The sequence below is a fragment of the Nothoprocta perdicaria genome, unplaced genomic scaffold (assembly GCF_003342845.1).
Source record: "Nothoprocta perdicaria isolate Ctin4 unplaced genomic scaffold, notPer1 scaffold_187, whole genome shotgun sequence".
Lineage (NCBI taxonomy): Eukaryota > Metazoa > Chordata > Aves > Tinamiformes > Tinamidae > Nothoprocta > Nothoprocta perdicaria.
In genome coordinates this window covers 1,072,632-1,094,592 of record NW_020455060.1, presented here as the reverse complement: position 1 = coordinate 1,094,592, position 21,961 = coordinate 1,072,632, and the positions used below count along the sequence as shown (strand labels likewise).

Genomic DNA, 21,961 nt, shown 5'->3' with positions numbered 1-21,961 from the left:
CCCCGCCGCTCGCAGCGCGCTCGGGCGGGCTCCGTCCCGCGAGCGGGGAATTTTTTCCTGCCTCCCAGCGCGTTTTCCACGGGAACTGTCAGGACTCGGGTTTTCCACCCCGGAGCAGGCTCCGTCCGGGAAGGGAAGCACCGGCTTCTCCCGGGCTCTCTGCGGGCAATAAAGGTTTCCCCGGGGGAGCGCCCGGTACCGGCGGCACCTGCCATAAGGCACCGGGGACGCGCGGCCGCCCCCGCCGGAGGAGCCGGGGGGACCCCGGCCCGGCCGGAGCCGGGACGAGCAGCCTCCCATCGGGACCCGCTGCTCCGCGCGGCACCGGCTGCGCGGCAGGACGGAGACGCGGGAGGTGGAATGGGGACAGCTCCTCCGGGGACGTTCTCCGGCAGAGCTCGACAGCAGGATGGCCAGACGCTTCCCAAGGAATCTCTTCGTTTCTCTTTTGTTCTCCAATTTCTAGAAATTTCTCTTTCACCCCCAGAACGAGGGAGGATGACATCCCGGCTCCTCTGAAGGCTGGCAGCAGCAGAGCCATGGAGCTGCCAGAGGAGCTGCCCAACGCCACCGAGTTCTGGTTCTCCTCGGCTTCCCCATTCGACAGCTTCTCCGTGGAGGCACCTGCCAACACGTCTCAGAATGCCACGGGCCACCATTTTGACCTGACCAGCAATGCCATCCTCACCTTCATCTATTTCGTGGTCTGCATCATCGGGCTGTGTGGCAACACGCTGGTGATATACGTCATCCTGCGCTACGCCAAGATGAAGACCATCACCAACATCTACATCCTGAACCTGGCCATCGCGGATGAGCTCTTCATGCTCGGGCTGCCCTTCCTGGCCATGCAGGTTGCGCTGGTTCACTGGCCCTTCGGCAAAGCCATCTGCAGGGTGGTCATGACCGTGGATGGCATCAACCAGTTCACCAGTATCTTCTGCCTGACGGTCATGAGCGTTGACCGGTACCTGGCTGTTGTCCATCCCATTAAATCTGCCAAGTGGAGGCGGCCTAGGACAGCCAAACTGATCAACGTGGCTGTATGGGGGGTCTCCCTTTTGGTGATAATGCCCATCATGATTTATGCTGGGGTGCAGCAAAATCATGGCAGGAGCAGCTGTACCATCATCTGGCCGGGAGAGTCCGGCGCGTGGTACACGGGCTTCATCATCTACGCCTTCATTCTGGGCTTCCTGGTGCCTCTCACCATTATCTGCCTTTGCTACTTGTTCATCATCATCAAAGTCAAGTCCTCGGGGATCAGAGTGGGCTCTTCCAAGAGGAAAAAGTCCGAGAAGAAAGTCACCAGGATGGTCTCCATCGTGGTCGCTGTCTTCATCTTCTGCTGGCTCCCCTTCTACATCTTCAACGTCTCCTCCGTGTCGGTCCTCATTGTGCCCACGCCCGTCCTCAAGGGCATGTTTGACTTTGTCGTGGTGCTCAGTTACGCCAACAGCTGTGCCAACCCCATCCTGTACGCCTTCCTGTCCGACAACTTCAAGAAGAGCTTCCAGAACGTCCTCTGCCTGGTCAAGGTGAGCGGCATGGACGACGCAGACCGGAGCGACAGCAAGCAGGACAAATCCCGGCTGAACGAGACCACGGAGACCCAAAGGACCCTGCTCAATGGAGACCTGCAGACCAGCATCTGAGAGGACAACGGGCTTGTCCATCGTTTGCTCCCCTTCCTGCGTGCTCCTGACTCTGCAGCAGAGTCCCAGCACGCGCCACATCCGGGCGGGAGCGCCAGCTCTTCCCTGCCCAGCCGGAGGGTGGTGGGTGCCACCCGTGGGCAGGGGGTCCTAAACCCGGGCTGGCTCCTCTGAGCAGGTTGGTTTGCAAGCCCCAGGAAGGATGCGGGAGAAGGCGCCTTGCCAGGGACACAAGGAGCCTGCGGACACCTGCGGGCGGCCGCGGGATGAGGGCGGCTGCTCCGGCTTTGCCGGGCGGCTCCGCAGGATGAGCTCCGTGCGGGATGCCCTGCTCCGGGAATCGCCTCGGTGCTGGAGCTGCTTCCCTGCCGGCAGCGGCCCCTGGAAGACCCCGTGTCTGGGGAGGGGGGGCAGCTGCATTCCTTCCCCCAAGGCTTTCCCGCCCCGGGAACGCCGCGCGCCTGGGAAGAGGGAATCGCCTCCGAGGATGCAGCCCCGCGCAGCGCCGCTGCCCCGGCCCCTTCCCACAGAATCCCTTCTCCACGGCCCCTCCTGCAGGAACGTCGCTCCCGTGGGTTTTCTCCCCCCTCGCAGCGTTTCCCCCTCCGGAGCAGCCCCCGTCCTGCCTGCTGCCTTCCCGGCACCCGCAGGTACCGAGCGCCGTGGCTGGGAAGGCTGAGGATTCCCGGGACGGGCACCTGGATGGAAAACACTGGGAAGTGCTGGAGCAGCCGGGAGCACGCGGGGCTCGGGTGGGTGGTGGGGCCCCGGGGGGGATCACGGGGCCGGAGGGGCCGGAGCAGAGGGAGGACGGGCCGGCCCCGCACGCTCCCCCACCAAGGAAGGAGCCGGTGGATCCCGGAGGAAGGAGGCGCCGGGGCCGCGCTCCGGCCGCGCCGGGGCAGCCGCCGCAGGTAACAGCGAGGGGCCGCGCTCCGGCCGCGCCGGGGCAGAGCCAGAGCCTCCGGGGGTGCCAGTGCCGGCCGGGCTCCTGCCGCGGGCTGAGCCGCTCGGGAATGCGTGGGAGCCATCGGAGCGGCGGCGGAGCCGGGGCAGCGCCGAGCCTGGAGCGGCGACTGGAGCGGGAGAGCCCCAGGGGGATGGACACAGTGTTCCAGGGACAGACAGACATGGTGTTCCAGTGGGACACGGCATTCCTGGGGGGAAATGGACACGGTGTTCTGGGGGGAGAGGATCACAGCATTCCCGGGGGCAGACGGACACGGCGTTCCTGGCTCTTGGGTCTGTGGGCTGGAGGACGGGCTCTGCGCCAGGCTCCTGCCCTGGGGCTGCCAGTGGGAACAGCAGCTCGGGCAGAGCCGGCACTTGGGTCCTCATGTCCTTCCCATGGGACCCCAGCACCGCACGGGGCAAAGGGGAGAGGGAGGAGGAAGAGCCCCAAGCTGGGGGGGATGTGGCCCCGGAGCTCTCCTGTGCAGCTCCCTTCCTCGGCACCACGAGCCTGGTTTGGCCAGGCAGAGCCGTGTCCATGGCTCTCAGCCCCTGCCCTGTGGCCACTGTGTGTCACATTACGGTGACACATTGGGTGGCGGTGGCGGGGCCCGCTGCAGCCCCCCGCCCGGACGGGGCTGCACGTCGCAGCTGCAGCGATGCGTCAGCTGGGCTCGAGTCGCTGCACCCGGCGGGAGGCGGAGGAGAGATTGTGCAGAGAGAACAGGGTGCCAGGGAGGGGGCACGAAACCCTCTGCCCCCGGCACCCTCCGGCGGGAAGCACCAGGCTCGGATAGACCGGGAGCAGCAGCTCCGGCCCCGCGGTGCAAACGCTGCTGCAGAGGCCCTGGCCGCGGGCAGGGGATGGAGCCCCGTCCAGGCCCCCCGGCCGCCGGTCCCCTCCGCGGGGACACGAGCCGGGCGGATCCGCAGCCACTTCTCCACGTTGGCAGCAAAAGCAGCCGAGAAAAAACCCGCTGCCGGGGCAGCCCTGGCGCCAACGCGACCACCAGCCGTGCCCACGCTGCCCGGAGGAACTGGGTTGTCCTTCTCGGCCGCTTGGTTTCAGTGGGAACTTGTGCCCACGCTGGATGTGCAAGAAAAGCCTCTCGGGGCAGGGGTGCGAGGAGAGCTGCTCCCGGGACGGCTTTGGAGTGCGCCCGCCGGCTCCGGAAGGATCCCTGCAGCTGGGATGCACCTGTAATATATAGTGTATATAGCGGTCGTGCCCCGGGCACGGCACCGTGGACCCTGCAGAGCCCGGCGGCACCGGCCCCTTCCCGCTCCAGTGCAGCCCTGGCTCCTTTCGGGCCACCCCGCAAGCGCCCGATCTACTGGGGGGTGAATGGGAATGGAGGGTGGGGGGAGTAAAACCGTTTTCCTACGATTTCTGTCTTCCTGTGCTGTGTTGGAGCCAGGGAGAGCAGCGGGGATGGGGGGCGGTTTGGGTCGGGGCTGTTCCCATGGGGTGATCCTGGTCCAGGGAGCTGTGTGGAAGTGCCAGGCTTGCCCAGGGTGCACATGGATCGCAGCCGGAGAACATGCCGGGCAAAGAGCTCCCTGGGGAGCAAGCGGAGCAGAACAGGGACAAAGGCAGCGGGAGCAGGACAAGAGGCAGCGGGAGCTCGGGAGCTGCAGCCCCCGCCGGGACAGCCCCTGGTTTGGCGACGGCAGCAGCATCTCCGCTCGTTTACAGGCGAGAACTAGCCCCAGTCCCGCTCCCTTTCCCCAGCACAGGGAGGAAGGGAGCAGGGCTTCCCGGGGTGCTTTCCAGAGGGGACATCGCAATGGAAGCGACTTGGTTCTAGGAATGTGTGAGCTTTCCCGCAGGCTCCCCCAGGACCAACTCTTCCGATGCATGGATATGAGATGGGATCCACGGTCATTACTAGAAAAGAAACCTGGGCATCCCCAGGTGAATAAACCCCTTTTTCCAAAGCAGCTATGCATTCCTTTTCCCGCGATTTCCAACACAGACAGGGCTTTATGGGAATGGGAAACAAGCTCCCACAAAGCCGCCCGTGTGGAGGGAAGCGCAGCGTGCCGCAGTCCCGCTCCTCGCCATCACTTCCTGGAAAACGAAGGGAGTGGAGACGGGACGAGGCTCTCGTGGGAAAGCCATTCCCACGGGAGCTGCCGCGCGGAGCAGCTGCAGCCCATGGGAACGCCTGTATACAAGCACTCCCGAGCAGATGTCTGTGCAGCGGGGCTTCGCAGAAGGCAGCCTGGGCAAACCCCGCTGGGCTCAGCAGAACTTCCCTCGTTTTGGGGGGAAAGCCACAAAACAAAGCGGCTGTAGCCCGCGGGGAGGATAAAACCCCATCGAACCAGGCATTTTAACAGCGCGTTTGGCAATGCAGCCAGTGCATGGCTGTCTCCCTCTAGCGCTGCCTCTGCAGACGCACAAAAGAAAAAAAATAAAAAGAAGAAAAAAAGCAGTTTTAATAAAAAGCACCACACAATCCAGGCAGAGAGGCGGGCTTGGGGAGACCGCAGGCCGCGCTGCCATGGCAACGGCCGCTCTGCCCGCCACAAACATGGCGGCGCTCGCCCTCAGGCCACGCCCCTTCCCCGCGGGCCGGCCGGCGCCGCTGCCCGCCCCAAAGATGGCGGCGCCACGTCACTGCCGGCGCGGCTGAGGCGGGAGGAGGGCGGCCGTCATGGCGGCGGCGGCGGCTATGGCGTTGCGGGGCGCCGAGGCCGAGGCGCTGTTCGAGGCGCACACGGCGGCCGAGCTGCGCGCCGTGGAGCGGCGGCTGCGCGCCGGCATCGAGCAGAAGCGCGAGGAGCTGCGGCAGATGGTGGGCGAGCGCTACCGGGACCTCATCGAGGCCGCCGACACCATCGCCGAGATGCGGCTCAGCGCCGAGCGCCTCGTGGGCGCCGTGCGGGGGCTGCAGCGCGGCGGGGCCGCCCGGCCCGGGCCCCCGGCCGCGGTGAGGAGCGGGCGCGGCGGGAGGACGGCTCGGATCGGGGGTCTCCGAGGGGCAGCGGGTGACAGGGGGGCTTCTCCCATCCCCTCCACCATAGGCGACACGGGTGGGGAGGTGACAGGGGGACCAGCACCCAAGGGAAGGGGGACCCAGGTCAGGGGGTGCTGGGAGGGGACCAGGAAGCCCAGCATGGATGGGGGGAGTGGGCGCCCTGGGGAAGGGGACACGAGAGGGCTGCAGGGTGACACGGGGGACAGGGTGGGCACCGAGGTGCAGCATCCTGGGCACCATGGGGAAGGGGACACGAGAGGGCTGGCGGGTGACCCCGGGGACAGACACCGAGGCGCAGCCGTGTCCGCAGGCCGCACCGGCGCCGCGGGCCGCGCAGGAGCGCTTCTACGGCACCGCGGCGCAGATCAAGCTGCTGCTGGAGGTGCCCGAGCAGGTGTGGGGCGCCATGGAGGCCTCGCGCCTCCTGCACGCCACCCGCCTCCACCTGCTCTGCTGCCACCTGCACGCGCTGCTGCGGCTCGAGCCCGCCGCCTCGCGCTGCAGCCCCGTGCTCGCCCGCTTCCCCGTGCTCGTGCGCCACGTGGCCGCCGCCAGCCACTTCAGGTGAGCGCTGCCCCGTGGTCCTGCACGGGAGGCATGGGGAGCCCCTTCCTCCTGCTCGGACACCGCTCCCTGGCTTGCCCAGGGCTGCTCCCTTGGGATGACACCCAGCGATTAGGGTGCAGGGCGCTTCAGGCTCTCCCCAGGACTCTTCTTTCCAGGAGATCTGCCCTCTGTCACCCTCAGGCAGGAGTTTCCCCCCCGCCGTGCAAGAGCCTGTTCGCACACAAAGAGAACATAATGTTCTTGCAGAGGGCTCACGGGTTACCAAGAGGCTTTGCTGCAAGGAATGAACTATTAAGTGTAATTTCTGCTGAGTATCGCATAAGCAAACCCGAATACCTCAAAGTTCCTTCCTCAAGTGCCTATCTTGTTTCCCTATCTCAGTCAATCTCCACAGTTCTTTCCTCAAGCGCCTGTCTCGTTTCCCTGCCAGATCCACCATCCTGCAGGAGAGCAAATCGCTGCTGAAGTGCCGGGCCGTGTCGGACCAGGCGGTGGCAGAAGCCCTGTGCTCCATCATGCTCCTGGAGGACAGCTCTCCGCGCCAGGCCCTGGCCGACTTCCTTCTGGCCAGAAAGTCGGCTATCCAGCAGCTTCTCAACCAGCCGCACCATGGTCTGTACAGCTGCGCCGCCTCCTTTCTTAACGCTGGGTAACCCCCCTTGCCCCTGCCACAGGGCATTGCTCCTGTGAAGCTCAGGGTGGCCGGGATGCACCCGCTGTGGTAGGGCTAGGGCTGGTGATGACAACGCTGGCAGCGTTTTGCCACAGTGCTGAATTAAGTGCACAGGGGCCCACGCCAAGCCCATCTTTGCTGGGGAAGCAGATGATGCCGAGCTGAGTTCTGGGTCGTGCAGCCCTGTGCTAGAAACGAGTCTGTATGATCATAGGCTCACCAGCCTTGAAGGGCAGGGCTGCTCCCGTCTAGTGCACGGACTGCCTCCACTGACAGGCATTTCTTCACAGGCTCGGGGATCAAAGCGCAGGTGTGTTCGCTGATGGAGCTGCTAACGACCACGCTGTACCAGGCCCATGCCCTCTTCTACACCATGCCCGAAGGGGCTCCCTCAGACCCAGCCCTGCCCTGCGGCTTGCTCTTCTCCACGCTGGAGAGCACCACGGGCCAGCAGGCAGCAGGTGAGCGGTGCTGGGCCCACGGTCCAGGCTTGTGAAGCAGAGGCTGTCGCTGTGCTGGGCCCATTCCCCTAATCCCTGTTATTCCAGGGGCAGGCGGCATCCTGGAGGACGAGGTGAAGCTGAGCAGCTGGTTCCGCTACCTCCCCGCATCCGTGGTGGAATTCCAGCCGTCGCTCCGGACGCTGGCGCACCCCATCAGCCAGGACCACCTCCGGGACACGCTGCAGCAGTGGATCACCCTGTGAGTGTGGCAGCACTTCTGTGCAACAGCCTCTTTGTAGGACTTTCCCCGACACCACAAAGTCCCCAAGCCAAAGCAGCCCCACAAAGCAGAGCCAAAACTTGCACACTCCAGACAGGCAGGGCCTTCGTTTGCCTCCCTGTCCACTCTCCCCTGCAGTTAAACACCAAGAAACCACCCAGGGCTGTCCTAAAAGCCAGGACACTTGGACATGGCAGACCCCACAGCGATACTTGTTTGGAGATCCTGCATGCTGCAAGAACCCACCAGCAAATAAGCACAGAGAATAAAGGAGAAGGAATTCCCTTACCTGGCTCTTGCAGCTCCTGGTCCAGCAGCTCCCTCCTCCTCCTCACTGCCCTTCCCCATGCTGGGGGGAGGCAGGCAAGCCACCTTCATAGACCCCAGCTCCACCCCTTCCTGCTCTGCTTTGCCCTCTGAAGACAGTAGTCTGGCAGCTGTTGCTCCCACCTTAACAGCCTTGTCAGTCGGCCCTGGGTTACTCCCCCAGCAGCACAAGCCAGAGCACCCCGTGAGTTCCCCCTGCTTGTCCATGCTGGCTGGCCACAGGGGAGCCGGGGGACACCCAGCCTCATGGAGAGGGAAGGGCACCCTCAGCAGGTGTTTCTCCCAGGCGGAGCCTCTGACTGAAATGTTAAGAATTTCCCCACCTTGCAGCATTCTCTCCTGCCTTCTCTGGGGCTGTGTCTGAGCGAGGCTGCAGTGAAACTTTGCCTGCAGGTGCAATGACGACATCAAGGCTGGGATCACCAACCTGCTGGTCTACGTGAAGAGCCTGAAAGGCCTCGCAGGGATCCGCGACGCCGTGTGGGAGCTGCTCACGAGCGAGGCCGTGAGCCAGCACTGGGACACCGTGTGCCGGCGCCTTTTGGACAAACCCGCTTCCTTCTGGGAGGACTTGCTGCAGCAGCTCTTCCTGGACAGGTTGCAGGTGGGTTTCCCAGGGGTGAAAACGGGGACCTCTGGGCTCAGCCTCATGCACAAGGTTTGCAGCAGCTGTCTTCTCTAGGCCCGCCCTTTACTGTCTGTGAGCCAGCCCTAGCTGCACCCTTAAGTAGCAATAGGGCTGTGGGAAGCACAAATAAAGGGTGCCTTTTTTCTCGTTCTCTTCCAGACACTGACTAAAGAAGGATTTGATTCCATTTCAAGCAGCTCCGAGCAGCTTCTCATCTCGGCGCTGGAGGAGCTTGAAAGCAAGCCCAGCACCTCAGTCCCTAGCAAACACCTCCAGTTTGAGCACAACGTGGCGCTGTTCCTGTGGTCGGAGAGCTCCAGCGACCTGCCCCCGGACGCCGCGTGGGTGAGCGTGGCGAACCGCAGCCACCTCCCGCACAGCGGCCTCTCCATGAAGGCGCAGGCACTCACGCCGTGCGTGCAGAGCTTCTGCTCGGCTCTCGACTCCGAACTGAAGGCCAAGCTGGACGACCTCCAGGCCTACCTCCCCGGCGACGCCGCGGCCGCCAAGGAGGCGGCTCCGTGCCGCTCCGCCTTCGACCGCTTCGCGGACGCGGGCGCCGTGGCGGGGCTGCTGCGCGAGCGCTGCGTGGCCTGCGTGCGCCGCGTGCTGGGCTGCGTGCGCCGGGAGCTGCGGCGCGCGCGCGACGAGGCCGCCCCGCTCGCCGCCGTCCTCTTCATGGCCAGGCTCTGCCAGTCGCTGGGCCAGCTCTGCCCGCACCTCAAGCGCTGCATCCTGGGCAGCGCCGAGGCAGCGCTGCTGGAAAGCCGCCCCGCCAAGAAGCTGGGCAAGGGGAAGGCGCAGGAACTGAGTCCTGGGCAGGCCGAGTGGCAGGCAGTGAAGGCAGAGCTCCTGCAGGAGAGCCTGTCTGCTTACCAGATATGGAGCTCGGCTGTCACCAAAGTAAGGGGCTCCTTCTCCCATCACGCGTTTCCCGGGCGGGTTGCTGTCATTCAGCTGCTGCTGTGCGAGCACCCACAGGGCTCGATGGGCTCCCACGGGGCGGCCCTCGCGGGGTAGGAACGGGGGCTGAGCCCTGCCGTGACCGCCTGCTGCTGTGCTGTGTGCCCTAGGCCCTGGTGCAGAGCTTTGCCCACACCTTGCTGCTAGACTCAGCAGGCTTCATCTTGGCCACAGCCACCAACTGGGATGAAATTGAAATCCAGGAGGAGACCGAGTCTGGAAACAGCGTAACGTCCAAGATCCGGCTACCTGTGCAGGTACGAGAGACACCCTCTCCCCATGCAGAGAAACAGGAGCATTGCTCTGCAAAGCCGCTGCTTTGTCACCCGCTCACCAGCCTGGCTCTTTTGCGAGAATGGCTTTGAGGCTGTTACACCTGGGCAGACTTCAGCTCTGCATTTAGCAGGTCATTTAGCAAGTGGTATCTCTAGACTCAACACTCGCGCGGGGCACTAGGGGAGCCAGCATCCTTCCCTGTGACAGCCAAGTGTGGGGTCCAAGCACGCTGACCTGCTGTGGGGACACAAGGAGACTCAGCGCGCTGAAAGGCAGGACTGTGGAAAGCCTGAGAGGAAATGTGAGGCCTGCAGATTCCTTAGGCTCCTGGGGATGGCAGGAGTGATGCTTGTGATGGAGCTTCACCACAAGCCTGGTAAAGCAGGTGGCGATTTCACAGAGGAAGAGGGTCAAGGCAGGAACGAGTTTGGCTTTTGGTCAGTAAGAGGGAGGCTGGACAGGCAGCAGTCTCTTGTAGTGACCTTCAGAAGGCAATTTTTGCTTATTCTGAAGGAAAAAAAAGCCAAGCTCTGGAGGCAGATAGATTTTGGTGGGAGAGAGCTGAGGTTGCTGAGGAAACAAGTCTCCTCCTTGATAAAGCTTCTGTAGTTTACACACCACATGAAAACACTGCTTTCCTACTTGTTTTCCAAACAGCCATCCTGGTACGTTCAGTGCTTCCTCTTCAGCCTGTGCCAGGAGGTGAACCGCGTTGGAGGTCACACTCTTCCAAAAGTCACCTTGCAGGAGCTGCTCAAGACCTGCATGACGGAATTGCTTGCTGCCTATGGAAAGCTTGTGGAAGGGAAGCGGGAGAAGGTACGTGAGTGCAAGAGGCTGCTCCCAGCGCTGCTCCCGCTGGGGTCCACGGGGTGAGAGGCTTCCTGGGTCCTGGGGCAGTAACTTCCATGCCCGTCCTTAGGAACAGGAACTGTGAGAGGGAGACTTCATCCCTCTTCACCACCCCCTCTCCCCCAAAATGAGCCGATCGAGTGGATCTGACACCACGTTACCTGCTGTGAATGGCTGAGGTGGTGCGGTTGATTCTTGATGCCAGTGCTGTTAAATGTTCAGCCCAGCGCGGTCCTCTGAAAGCCCTGCGTACGGGGCGAGTCAAAGACGGTCTGTCTTTATCCTGTCCTCTTTGCAGAGAGAAGGCACCTTCCCCATGACCCAGAACAGAGCTCTGCAGTTGCTCTATGATCTGCGGTACCTGAATATCATCCTGATGGCAAAGAGTGAGGAAGCCAAAGCCAGCAGGACCAAGCACGACTCTGGGTGCGCTGCACATCCCAGCAGTACCTTGTGGGGCCCCAGACTCTTTAAATGTAGCAGCAGCCAGGGCAGTATCTCCAGAAATGCTTCTCTGGGCCAAGCAGAATATCCTGAAGAGCAGCCCAGACGCTGCCCTTGGTGCTCTGCCCTGGGAACAGGTTTGTCCTGTCGTTGCAGAGCTTTGGTCTCTGACTTCTTGCACAGACACGAAGCTCATCCGCAGAATGCAGGAGGAGGGATGGGATTCTGAGGCTGACAGCTCAGAAACAGCAGCGGGGCCCTCTGCTTGCAATGCAGCGTGTCCATGGGGCAGGAAGGGACCTCCAGGGAGAACAGTTCCTCCTGGAGAGGATGGTTAGCTCCCTTGTGAGAGTCTACAACTCATCCATGTCCCAGTCTAGGGACTGAGGCATCTTCTGTAAGACTAACAACAGGCTGACTTATCCTCTGCAGTAGCGGCCTTTGTGCTAGCTGGGGACCATTCAAATGGCTGCTCTTCTGCTGGGCAAGTTCTGTTTTGCGTAGACACCTCTTGGGGAAGCACTTCAGAGCTTCGGGAGACAAATGAAGCCACGTTGTCCTCACCAGCCGTGCTCCTTCTTGTATCCTACTCCTCTAGGACGTAACACTGACAGGGCTCTCCTGCTCTGGTTGTAGGATTGAGAAGGTCATTGAATTCCTGGAGGGACACATCGATCCATTTGACTTGGATGTTTTTACTCCACACCTGAATAGCAACCTCAACCGGCTGGTGCAGCGCACCTCTGTAAGTTGAGGACGAGCAAGGCGCGCGGCAGGAGGCAGTGCAGCTCAGCCAGGGGCTGCACAGGGCAGCGCTGCCGGGTTTGCAAGCTGCCTAATGCCCAGGGAGAACTGCTGGCACTTACTGAGGAACACGGCGCATTTCAAGGCAGCTGAAGATAAGCACGGCTTGCTGAGCTGGCTAGATAACCCCTAATCACACATGCAGTTGGCTCAACTTTGTCTAACAGGATTCACAGGAGCCTGGGTGACACTAATTGGGTTAAGCAGTACTGAAATAGGCCTAGAACTCAGCCCTGATAATAGCTAGCAGCACCAATTAAAATCAAGAGTTAAGGAGGGTGAAGACAGAGGCTCAATATTCCAACTTGAAGCTGGGATAATTAAGCAACTAATCACAAGTATTCTGGAATGGTACCAAAAATACAGCAGATTTGGGGGAGTGGGGCATTCAGCTGCACAGGTGTCCCCAAATAGCAGCAGCTCCTTCGTGTCTTCCAGGTTCTCTTCGGCTTGTTAACTGGGACAGAGAACCAATACACGAGCAGGAGCAGTGCCCTGAGCTCCCAGGAGCTCCACAACATCCTGCCCTTAGCATCCAGCCAGATCAGGTAAGTTAGGATCGGTGCCGTGCGCTCTAGGACGGGTGCTTCCCTGCTCTCATGGCATTTCTTTATCCCTTCTTAAGATTTGGACTTCTGCCACTGAGCATGTCCAGCTCACGAAAGACGAAACCTGCTGCCAGAAACACAGAAGGAATTCAGGTTGGTGCAATAAAACCCTATCAACCTTCCACCAGTGCGCCTTCTCCCACCTAGGCTGTAACTTGCAGGGAAAGAAGAAAGCAGCCAGAGTAATAGTTAACCTGTTTCTTTATTTTCTTTAAAATGAGAGAACCATTATGGCAACACATGAATGAGATCGGTTGGGTTTCCTCTTGCCCCTCAAAATCCCCTGATGGCGCCTGGATTTTCCTTGGTGCACTGCTCCGCAATAAAACATAGGCAATAACCACCATGAAAACGCAGTGAAAACTTACACAGATGAGGCATTTTCAGATCAATGCATAAAAGACTTGGTTCATTTAAGGATGGCTACAAGAAATGCTGAAGGATACTAATTATTTGAACTCCCTTCCAGTCCGATGCTGACCTTTAACTCCTGCTGAGGCCTCACTTGGGTATTTAAGCCTGTGTGAACTGAGTGATTTGCTTCTCCTGCCAGCGCTTTGTGTAGTCACTGTTTGAGCTTTATTAGCCGACAACCACTACATTGCTACACGTTTCCCAGTCTGAAATAGCTGCTTGGATGAAGTTCCCCATGCTGAGGACAGAGCCACGGAATACCTCACTATTACAGGAAACGCTCTTGAGCAATCTGTTTCCTTTAGCCATTAGCAGCCTGTATCTATCTGTGCTGATGTCCTTTCAACTGGAACAGCAGAGTAAAAACCTGATTTTATCAGAGCAGAGCGTTACCTGAGATGCTAACTTTTACTCTGCAACTCTTGTTCTGCACTGTTCAGAAGCATTAAGATCTAGACATTGTATAAAGATAGTAAAAAAGCCTGAAGCTTCAAAATTAAGGTATTCTTTACCTCTTCCACCCACGGTGGAGTAGACTGTAGAAGTGTGTAGCGATGTCCGTCTCGCTCCTCCCGCTCCCCTCTCCTGTTGTGGCAGCAGCAAGGGCTGTGGTGAGCCACATGTTGTGTGTTGGCCACACATCTCTGACTTACTGACTGATGCTTACTGCTTTTATGCTAAAAATGTTCTGCAGAGGTTAAAGTCCACAGTTAGTTAAGCACAACTCTCTACACTGAGGCTAGAGCTGGACTTTAAGCCTTCTGTTGTCCCCCTTGCATTGACAGCAGCAGCCTCTTCCCTCCTTCAATGGAGGATGGTTATTTTTGAGCACTGAAGGACACTGAGGAGTTAACTGTTGCTAACAGCAAGAAGCTCTGCTCATACCACTCAGAACTGCCACTGTCCTGCCTGTCACTAACCATGGACAGCAGCAGCCACAGAACCTAGTTCAGGCTCCACTTGCCTGAGACGGGCTGTTCTACTGCAGTCTGTGCCTCCCTGCAGCTACTGCGGGTGAAGATGTGGGGAAAAAAGTAAAAATCAAAGGTAATAGTTACTGACTCTCTCTTAAAAAAAAAATAAAAAATACAGGTTCCACCTCCTGCGCTCCCAAGAGCAGAAGACGAGACGTTCCGTCCCGGCTCCTTGTTCAGGCAGCTTGTAGTCGAGGAAGACGACACAGCTGCCCCTTCCCTCTTCAAGCTGGGATGGCTTTCAGGCATGACCAAGTGATTCCATTAAAAAATAAAATAAAAAAAACTCACATTTGTCTACGTTCATCTTCAACTCGTCTCACCAGGGTGCGGTAGCACTTCTACTGTTACATCCTTAGCAAGGTCACAGCTCGCTACTTAAAACAGGCATCAGGCAGGATGGTCTTTGTAATCAGGCTCCTGAAACACTGTCTGCTCTTTCACTTCTTATTCCTTAGGAGTTGTTAACCTTAAACTCAAATTAAAGAAAATTAGTAAACAACTTAATAGAAAACATTTCACAGTTAGAAACTGGCGTGTAAGCTACACAGTCTACTTGTTCCCTGTTCAAAGGCCCCTCTCCAGGCTAATCTCTGCTTCCCTCAAGAGATAACACCTCTGCTAGGTAAAGGATGCCAAGGGGCCTCTGATATTTTGGCTACAAGTGCCTAAGTTTTCCTGGCTCTAATTTCACATTTTCTTTTGAATAGTAGTAAAGATCAAGCAAGATATGGCTCTTCACACACTAGGCTTAGGGGAAAGTTGCAGCTGTTTAGAGCTAAAACGAGTCAAATGCTCAGTTAACTAGCATCATGCCTTTAAAAAAGTTATTTTGCCAAAGAATTGTTTTACTATTTTATTGAAATTAAAAAATACTTATAAAACTGAAGATGAATGTTTGAAAGAACTTTACATAAAGCAACGAATTGCTAACAAACAGATTAGGCAGTCAGTTGGAATTGGACTAATTATGCAATCCTATAATACAGATGTGGATTCCTCGGTCTCACCTTGACACCTTCTTTATGACCACCCCAAAAAGAATCCTATAAAAATTGCTTCAAAGCCCCCTTTGCATTGCAATAGTGCAGCAAACCACAAGTAAACAATTTCCTGTTAACCTGTTCTCTCAAATATAGACTGAAAAGGCAACAGGCGTTTTGTGCAATTCCATTTTAACAAACTTTTAAGTTGAAATATCAAATCTACACAGTGCTGTCCCTTCACAGAAGGCAAGGAACTGCTGGTTCATCATGTGGGCGGGCGGCCGCGGCTCTGTAGGCTGTGGAAGTGTGCCTCCTTCAGGATCTGGTTGATGTGGAAGTACGGACCTTGGCTTAGTGCAGACTGCTCGGGAAAGGGCTGGGAGGCGACGGGGCTGGATCCTGCAATGCCCGGCGTGAAGCTGCTGTCGGGACCGCTCGCTCTGTCAGGGCTGTTGATGCTACTGCTACTACAACTGCTGCTGCTGCTGCCGCTATCGCTGCTGGAGGACTAGGAGACACAAAGGGAGCGTTAACAGCAAAGTGACCCACCTTCTCGCTCCTGTCTACAACAAAGCATCTCAGTTAATTAGCACGTTGTAATAAGCCCCCCCCTTCCACATTGTCAGGCCCTCGCTCAGCCCAATGACCAGAATGAAGCACATCCACCAAGGGGGCTTTTGCTGCGGTTATTTCGCCAGCACCTGAGCAGCGTTGAGGAGGGCAGGGGATGAGCAGGATCTCACCCCGAGGTTTGCCGACCTCCAGCACACTGAGCACATTGGGTTTTACACCCACCGGTTCTGCCCCCATGACCCACATTAGCACTAGTGAAGTTTGCTGAGTCCATCCGAGAATTGGAAAATAAAGAACATCCCCACGGAATGGCACGTGTCAGGAAAGGCAGGCAGGACATCCTACAGCTGCACCGCTTTTCACATGGGTTCTGCTCCAGCAGACTCCTTAGGTAAGCACCATGCAAAGCATCTTTGTGGAAGTCAACGGTTCTAAAGTGTGACTTGAAGCATCCAAAGCAACGGGCTGTTAAAAATAAATGCAACGTGATATCCATTTTAAGTCTTTGAACACCTTGATATACAAATAACTACCTTTTCCCCAGAACGTGCTGGGATTGAAAGGTTAACTTGTAGTTTTCTATACCAATTTGCTTGACATAACAGTGGAAGAGTGACAGCCATCAAAATATTTCCATGTGCAGAAAACAGAACTCATGATTTAGCTCACGTAAGAGGACAGGGCTCATTCAGCAGTGTTTAGAAGGGCATGATTAGGTGTTTCAATACAAATTTTTGGTGTTTCAAAGACATAAAACTGTTTAACACCATTTTAGGGGTTGCTAAGGAAAGGCTTCCATTAGTTACAGCTGCAATACTTCCTTGCAGCGCGACACGCTGCTCAGGACAGCGCTGCAGAGATTTAAGTGCCCAAAACCGAGCAAGTGGCCACTTCCTCCCAGGAGACGAATAGGCAGAAAAGCAGCCAGCACAAACGACAGCAGATCAACATCTTTAAGTGTTAAACTAAAACCACAGAAGTCAAAGCGTGGTGGCCACAGCAGGGAAGACCAATTTAAAAAGTCACCAGAAATTTTACTAGCACCACATCCAGGAAGCCTCATTATAAAGATTATTTATACGGATAAAATCTGAGCGATGGTGCAAACTGCACCTGGCAGGTCTGGCAACAGCCAGCAAGAAAGGCCCAAGAAGGCACTCGGGATAAATATTTGAGCTGAACCACAATGCCAGACTGCGAGTCCCTCAGCACTGATTGCACAATCAGTCACGAGCATTCAACTGTACAAACAAAATAAATGCATTTGGGTTTTGGGTTTTTTTTTTTTTTTTTTTTTGCTAAATACCAAAACTGCTTTAGTTCTGTTGTCACACTGTTGTCACCTAGCAAGAGAACTGTGCAACCACGCTGCGTGTTAGATTCAGCTAGCAAGTAAAGCACAAAAAATAACCAAAATAAAATCTAATCTCAGGAAAGCAACAGATGTAACTACAGGAGCAACCAGCAACTCTTCCTAGCGCTACAACAGTGGAGAGGGAGAGCACACGAGGACAGAGAGGAGGCGCTAAGTGGCGTCTGCTGCAGCAAAAAATGTTCTCATTTTGTGCAAAAAGCGGCATGTTGAGAGGCAACATGGTTGTGCTTTGCGAGCTAGAGCAGCCTTGGAGAGAAACCCACCGCACAGGACACTCTGCTTCCTTTTAGTCTGTGCTCCTTACTGTTTTTCGTTACAGCCACCTTCTGAAAAATCAAGGCAAAAATTGGCATGAGAAGCTCATAGGAATTACTGCTTTTAACAGACATTTTCAAGCTGTTAGTAAGGATTATTTTCGGCATTTCTGCTTCTTTTTTAAATCAGAGGCTGTGTCCTGGGACGTGCTTCCTACACCTAAGGCTGTTGACACACGTGGTTCATCAGACCCTCTTTATTTCCATTTCTCTAATGCAAGAATTCACTAGCGTGGGAAACCCGCTTATGGCCCAAATCATGTCGCAGACCTACCATTTCCCCAGGCTGTGGTGCACATTCTGTTACGCATTTGGACTACAATTAGACAAAAAAAGAAGCCTTAAAGTCATCACGTCAGCAACGACAGTTACGTACACAATGAAACAACGATTCGAGGCGAAAGGGCAAAGGAAAAGCCCAAACGAGGCTTTGTGAGTACCTTAAATATTGACAGGGCTCCTTCAGTGGTTATTATCTGGCTCACAAACTCGTCTAAGCATCATATTCCACAGTGGCAAAATTTGAAAAATTGAAAATAACTTCCAAATAAAAGACCAGACTAATGTGTTAACTAAGCCACTGATGAGTAACGCAGCATCTCAGTCACTAATGGCAGGAACTTGAGAAAGAGCCACTCGGTCCTGGCCCCTCTGAAGCCTTCAAGCTCAGTAATCTATTTTTAATTAGAATTCAAACCGGCAATACCTGTCCTCACTAGGGTTGTGTTTGATAGAACGACAGGGGTGCAATGCTGGGCAAAAGCTCTGCTTTGTGTCCCGCATCAGTAACCGTTCCCACCGGTTTCTGGGCTCTGGGGAATCCTGCCTTCAGCCAGATTAACAAAAGAGGAACCTTCGGAAATGTGGTTTTACAGAAGAAGGTTATTCAGGAAGGAAAGGAACCAGCCAGAAGCTGAAGACTCCCTTCCTTCCCAAGAAAAAAATCAGTGCAAAGGGCTTTTAACTGGTGATTCTGGGGGTTGTGCAGGGCATTCTGCACTCCCGTAGCTTCGAGCAGGCATCCCGTGGGATCTATGATTCCCCATAACTCCCTGTACAAGATGACTAACAGTAGGAAGGGCTTTTGCTAAACTCCTAAACGTGCCTTAAGGAAACAGAGCTGATAAATCCTCAAGGGAATCGCAGCCTTGACTCCCCCAGGAGTCAAAGATACCCTGAGTGAAAGGAGAAATCAATGGGGGAAACGGGGAGTCTCTTCTGCAAAAAAATCTAGCTGGTGTGAGCAGTGTGACTGGAAACAAGCAACGGAGGGAAAAACCTCACTGAACATCCTACATTTGAGTGGCCACTAAAGCAAAAATCTCCTTCCTTTTAACATGTTACTGTCATCTTTGAAGAGTAAGGAGAAAAAGGCCTAATTTTCATACTGAGGTTCAGTTCTCAACTAAATCAAGCTGAATGTGGATAAAATCACCAAGTTTCAAGTGAAAGAAGGCAAAACAAAGAGGCACTTCAGTCAATGTGTTTCACAAAAGGCAGGGATAGCGGTGCCCTGGGATGAAAAGCAGTTTCAGGTGCTCCTTGAGGTTATAAAATGCTCTCTGTTTCCCCTCCGCACACACTTTTTGTGCAGTATTTTACAGCTAGTGGGGATTTTTAATCCGCAAGAGCTGCCTCGGTAAATGACAAGCTATCAGGGAACTAAATAAGTGTTATAAATGGCTAATAATTTCAACGAGATATGAATCGGAAATACTTGTGCACTATAAGGACAAGACACTCTCCATGTGGCACAGGAAGTCCTTAAGATACATGGGAACAACCAGGATTTAACTCACGGCTCGAGCTTCTGGGCATGCTCGATGCAGTTATCCAACATTACAAGGAAACAAGCAAAAAGAAAAAGAAGAAAATAAAGCACTATTCATCAGGAGATGACGCTGTGAATTTTGTTCCCTGCAAAAAGGGCACATTGATTTTTCTTCAGCCCTGCATCCTGCATTCCTGCGATTCGGCAGCAAGTGCACGGGGTTTAACACGTTAGAGACACGTCGACGGCACAGGCGCATGCACGAGGCGCTAGCCTTGCTGTTAGCTGCAGCCACGGGCGCTGCGCTGGCCGCGGCGCCGGGCTCCTCTCGCAGGCAACCCACACAAACCAGCGCTGAAGGACAGGGTTAAGGGCATTCACACTCGTGGCCTCTGCGAAGGGTTAAGGTCATTCATGGGCTCTACGACTACTCCCACTTGTGCAGCTCAGCGGCTTTGCCCAAACGCCAAGTGCTGACATGACAAGCAAAGGTGCTTCTGCCACTCACCATTAAGTTTTTCCTGATATCCTTAATTTCTTTACTCCTACTCCAATCCCTTGTTCCATACTAACTTCTTCCTCCTCCCGCCATAAAGCTTGTTTAGCCATTAACTACTCTACACACGGAGAGGTGTTTAACCTGTTGGACAAGTGATTCAGTGTCAGATGGCAAGAAGCTCTTTCATGTTCTACCCGTTATAGCAAGCAGCAAACAACGTCACCCAACAAGTCTTACTGCTAGCAAAACAGTAACACGGGTACCAGAAACCTAGGAGAGTTTTTCTGACACAGCAGATACTTTCATGAGGAACATCCCAACTGTTAAAGCGTTTTTCATACAATGTCACTGTCATCAGACACTTCTAAGGGTGCACTGGTCCCCTTGTCAAGAATACTTGACAAAAGGAGTAACAGGATATATATTCTCTTATCATTTTAAATGCAAGTATACTTCAAAGCCATTATCAAGAGGAAAATATATATCTATATTGATCAAAATTATGTAGTCCACAACGTTTTGTGCAATCCAAGTAGGGTTAACAGCTCAGTGTACCTGCAGTACTTCATAATTACTCATTGTAATCAGCCTTTAGAGTGAGAAGGCTACTTATTCTTTTTTTAAATGAAAGAAATGCATTTCACTAACTTCCAGTGACACCAAGCAGGAACCAACTCCATGCTCCTTTGTCATCACATTGCGAGAAAGACACACTGCTAACTAGAAAACTACACGTTTTTCATATATACAGATGATTAATATTTGGAACAATTTAGGAAATGAGGCAGCACAGTTTGGAAATCAGCATTATATTTTTTAAAAAAATAATCTATCAAAGCCAGCAAACTGCACCTACACAGAGCACCTCTCCCAGTCCAACAAAATATCGGAGCAAAGACAAACAGAAATCAGATAGTTGAAGCCCTCCAGCTTCGAATGAGCAAGTCTTGCTCAAAGCGCTGAGCGTTTTCAGAGAGCAAACAAATGGTATCGACTGAAAGGGGCACTCTGGGTATCACACGGATCAGGGCTGCACTGTAATGGGAAAGTGCATTTTAATTGCTAAGCTGGAGGAGCAGCCAGGCAGGGGGACCACATGTGCTTGGGGTTGACACTTTGGTTCTGGATACACTCCATTTGAGGACTAAAAACAGCAGCAAATGCCCTCCTTGTGTATTCACTTTGTGCACTATAAATCAATAGCTGAACTATGTTAACAGAATCATTCAAATAAGAGACAGGCACATTCACTGGAAAACATGCTGATTTCCAAACGGTATTGTATAGATTCTTTGAATTACACCACACAAAAGAAAACAAAGTGTTTTCATTAACAGCTCTTTGTGAATGAGATTTCATGGACTATTCCCAACATTAGTTAAAGGTAGCATTAACAGAAATTCATTTTGCCTGAAAAGCCTCTCACCTCAGTGTCCCAGGAGTCCTGAAGGACAGTATTCCTGCTGCTACGTTTTGTCTGAGGAATGTGACTATCATCTTCATTACCATTCCGCCTCCTCTTCCTGAAGGAAATTGGGGTAAAAAGGAGAAAAAAAAGTTAGCAGCCTAGTGATTTACCTTTTATTTTGTTTTCTAAAAGTGAGTCTGAAAAAAAAAACATGAAAACTTGATAAATTAATGAAGGGGCCTCCTAAAGCTTTGGACTAATGTGACCTTTCACACTCTTTGTAACCTACAGAGTAGAAAAATCCTGTGATCTTTCTCAGAAAAGAGGCAGGATGAAGTTTTCACATCACTTTAAGAGGCACGGATTCACATCTGCCATCAAAACCAGCGATAAACATCTTCCTAAATAAACTCCTCTGACAATCCTCATCGCCACCACCGCTCAGTACTCAAGACACGTCTCAAAATACGTTTGGGGCTTTTAATGACATCCGACTGGCTAAAAAAAGCACTCAGGAGGAGCGGCAGCAACTCCCTTCTCAATAAGCACTCCATTAAGACCGTCTTGTTTACGTGGGACTACGGCTAGTGTCCAGGATGACTTCCCTCGCTCTCCCAACGCGCGCGGAGCGGAGCCGCATTCCGGGCGCTGGGATTGCGGCCCGGGAACGGGAGCCGGGTATCCCGGGGCCCGCCGCTCCGTCCTGCTGTGACATCAGGGCTGCTTCACAGGCCGCGCTGGCGGACCCGGCGCGTCTCGCAGCGTCACCGCAGCCTTAACCGCGGCACGGGAGCGTTTCCCCGGCGCGCAAAGCTACAGCCTAAACCGAGATGGGGCTATTTTGGTTTTTAAAAGTACTATATGTATTTATAAACATTAGGCCGACTCCAATGAGGTATCTGCGGGTGGTTCCTTGGACACCCCCCGTCGCGGCCTCCATGTTTGGCCACGGCCCCCTCTGCCTGCCCTGGGGGGGCCCCCAACCCCAAATCGCACCCCGAGTGCTGCACCCCCCCATGGGGGCCCTTCCTCCCGCGCTGCCACCCCGGAACCCCCCGGGGGGCTCCTCCACGCACCCCAAAAACGAGCCTCCTCCCCCAAAACCGGGGGTCATCCCGTCCCCCCCAACCCACCCGCGCCCACGCCCCCAAAACGGGCCCGCCCTCAGCACGGGGCCTCGTGTGCCCCGAAC

General features: G+C 55.1%; 3 protein-coding genes across 3 annotated transcripts; 2 read left to right on the top strand and 1 right to left on the bottom strand.

The window, feature by feature from the left end:
- Positions 1 to 364: 364 nt before the first annotated feature.
- Positions 365 to 1,899, top strand: SSTR2 (somatostatin receptor 2). The gene has a single exon (XM_026036878.1). It carries the CDS (start codon positions 540 to 542, stop codon positions 1,653 to 1,655), a length of 1,116 nt encoding a protein of 371 aa, XP_025892663.1. The 5' UTR covers positions 365 to 539; the 3' UTR covers positions 1,656 to 1,899.
- Positions 1,900 to 5,915: 4,016 nt separating this feature from the next.
- Positions 5,916 to 14,137, top strand: COG1 (component of oligomeric golgi complex 1). The gene is made up of 13 exons (XM_026036816.1): positions 5,916 to 6,154; positions 6,588 to 6,769; positions 7,121 to 7,291; positions 7,379 to 7,532; positions 8,274 to 8,484; positions 8,668 to 9,411; positions 9,582 to 9,728; positions 10,405 to 10,566; positions 10,898 to 11,025; positions 11,680 to 11,788; positions 12,286 to 12,395; positions 12,473 to 12,548; positions 13,962 to 14,137. The coding sequence occupies exons 1-13, from the start codon at positions 5,997 to 5,999 to the stop codon at positions 14,100 to 14,102; spliced, it is 2,493 nt and encodes an 830-aa protein (XP_025892601.1). The 5' UTR covers positions 5,916 to 5,996; the 3' UTR covers positions 14,103 to 14,137.
- FAM104A (family with sequence similarity 104 member A) lies at positions 14,131 to 20,904 on the bottom strand (the record flags this gene model as incomplete). The annotated part of the gene is made up of 3 exons (XM_026036865.1): positions 14,131 to 15,337; positions 17,041 to 17,103; positions 20,788 to 20,904. Coding segments are annotated over 3 exons (423 nt in total), but the record flags the coding sequence as incomplete, so codon positions are not given.
- Positions 20,905 to 21,961: the final 1,057 nt, after the last annotated feature.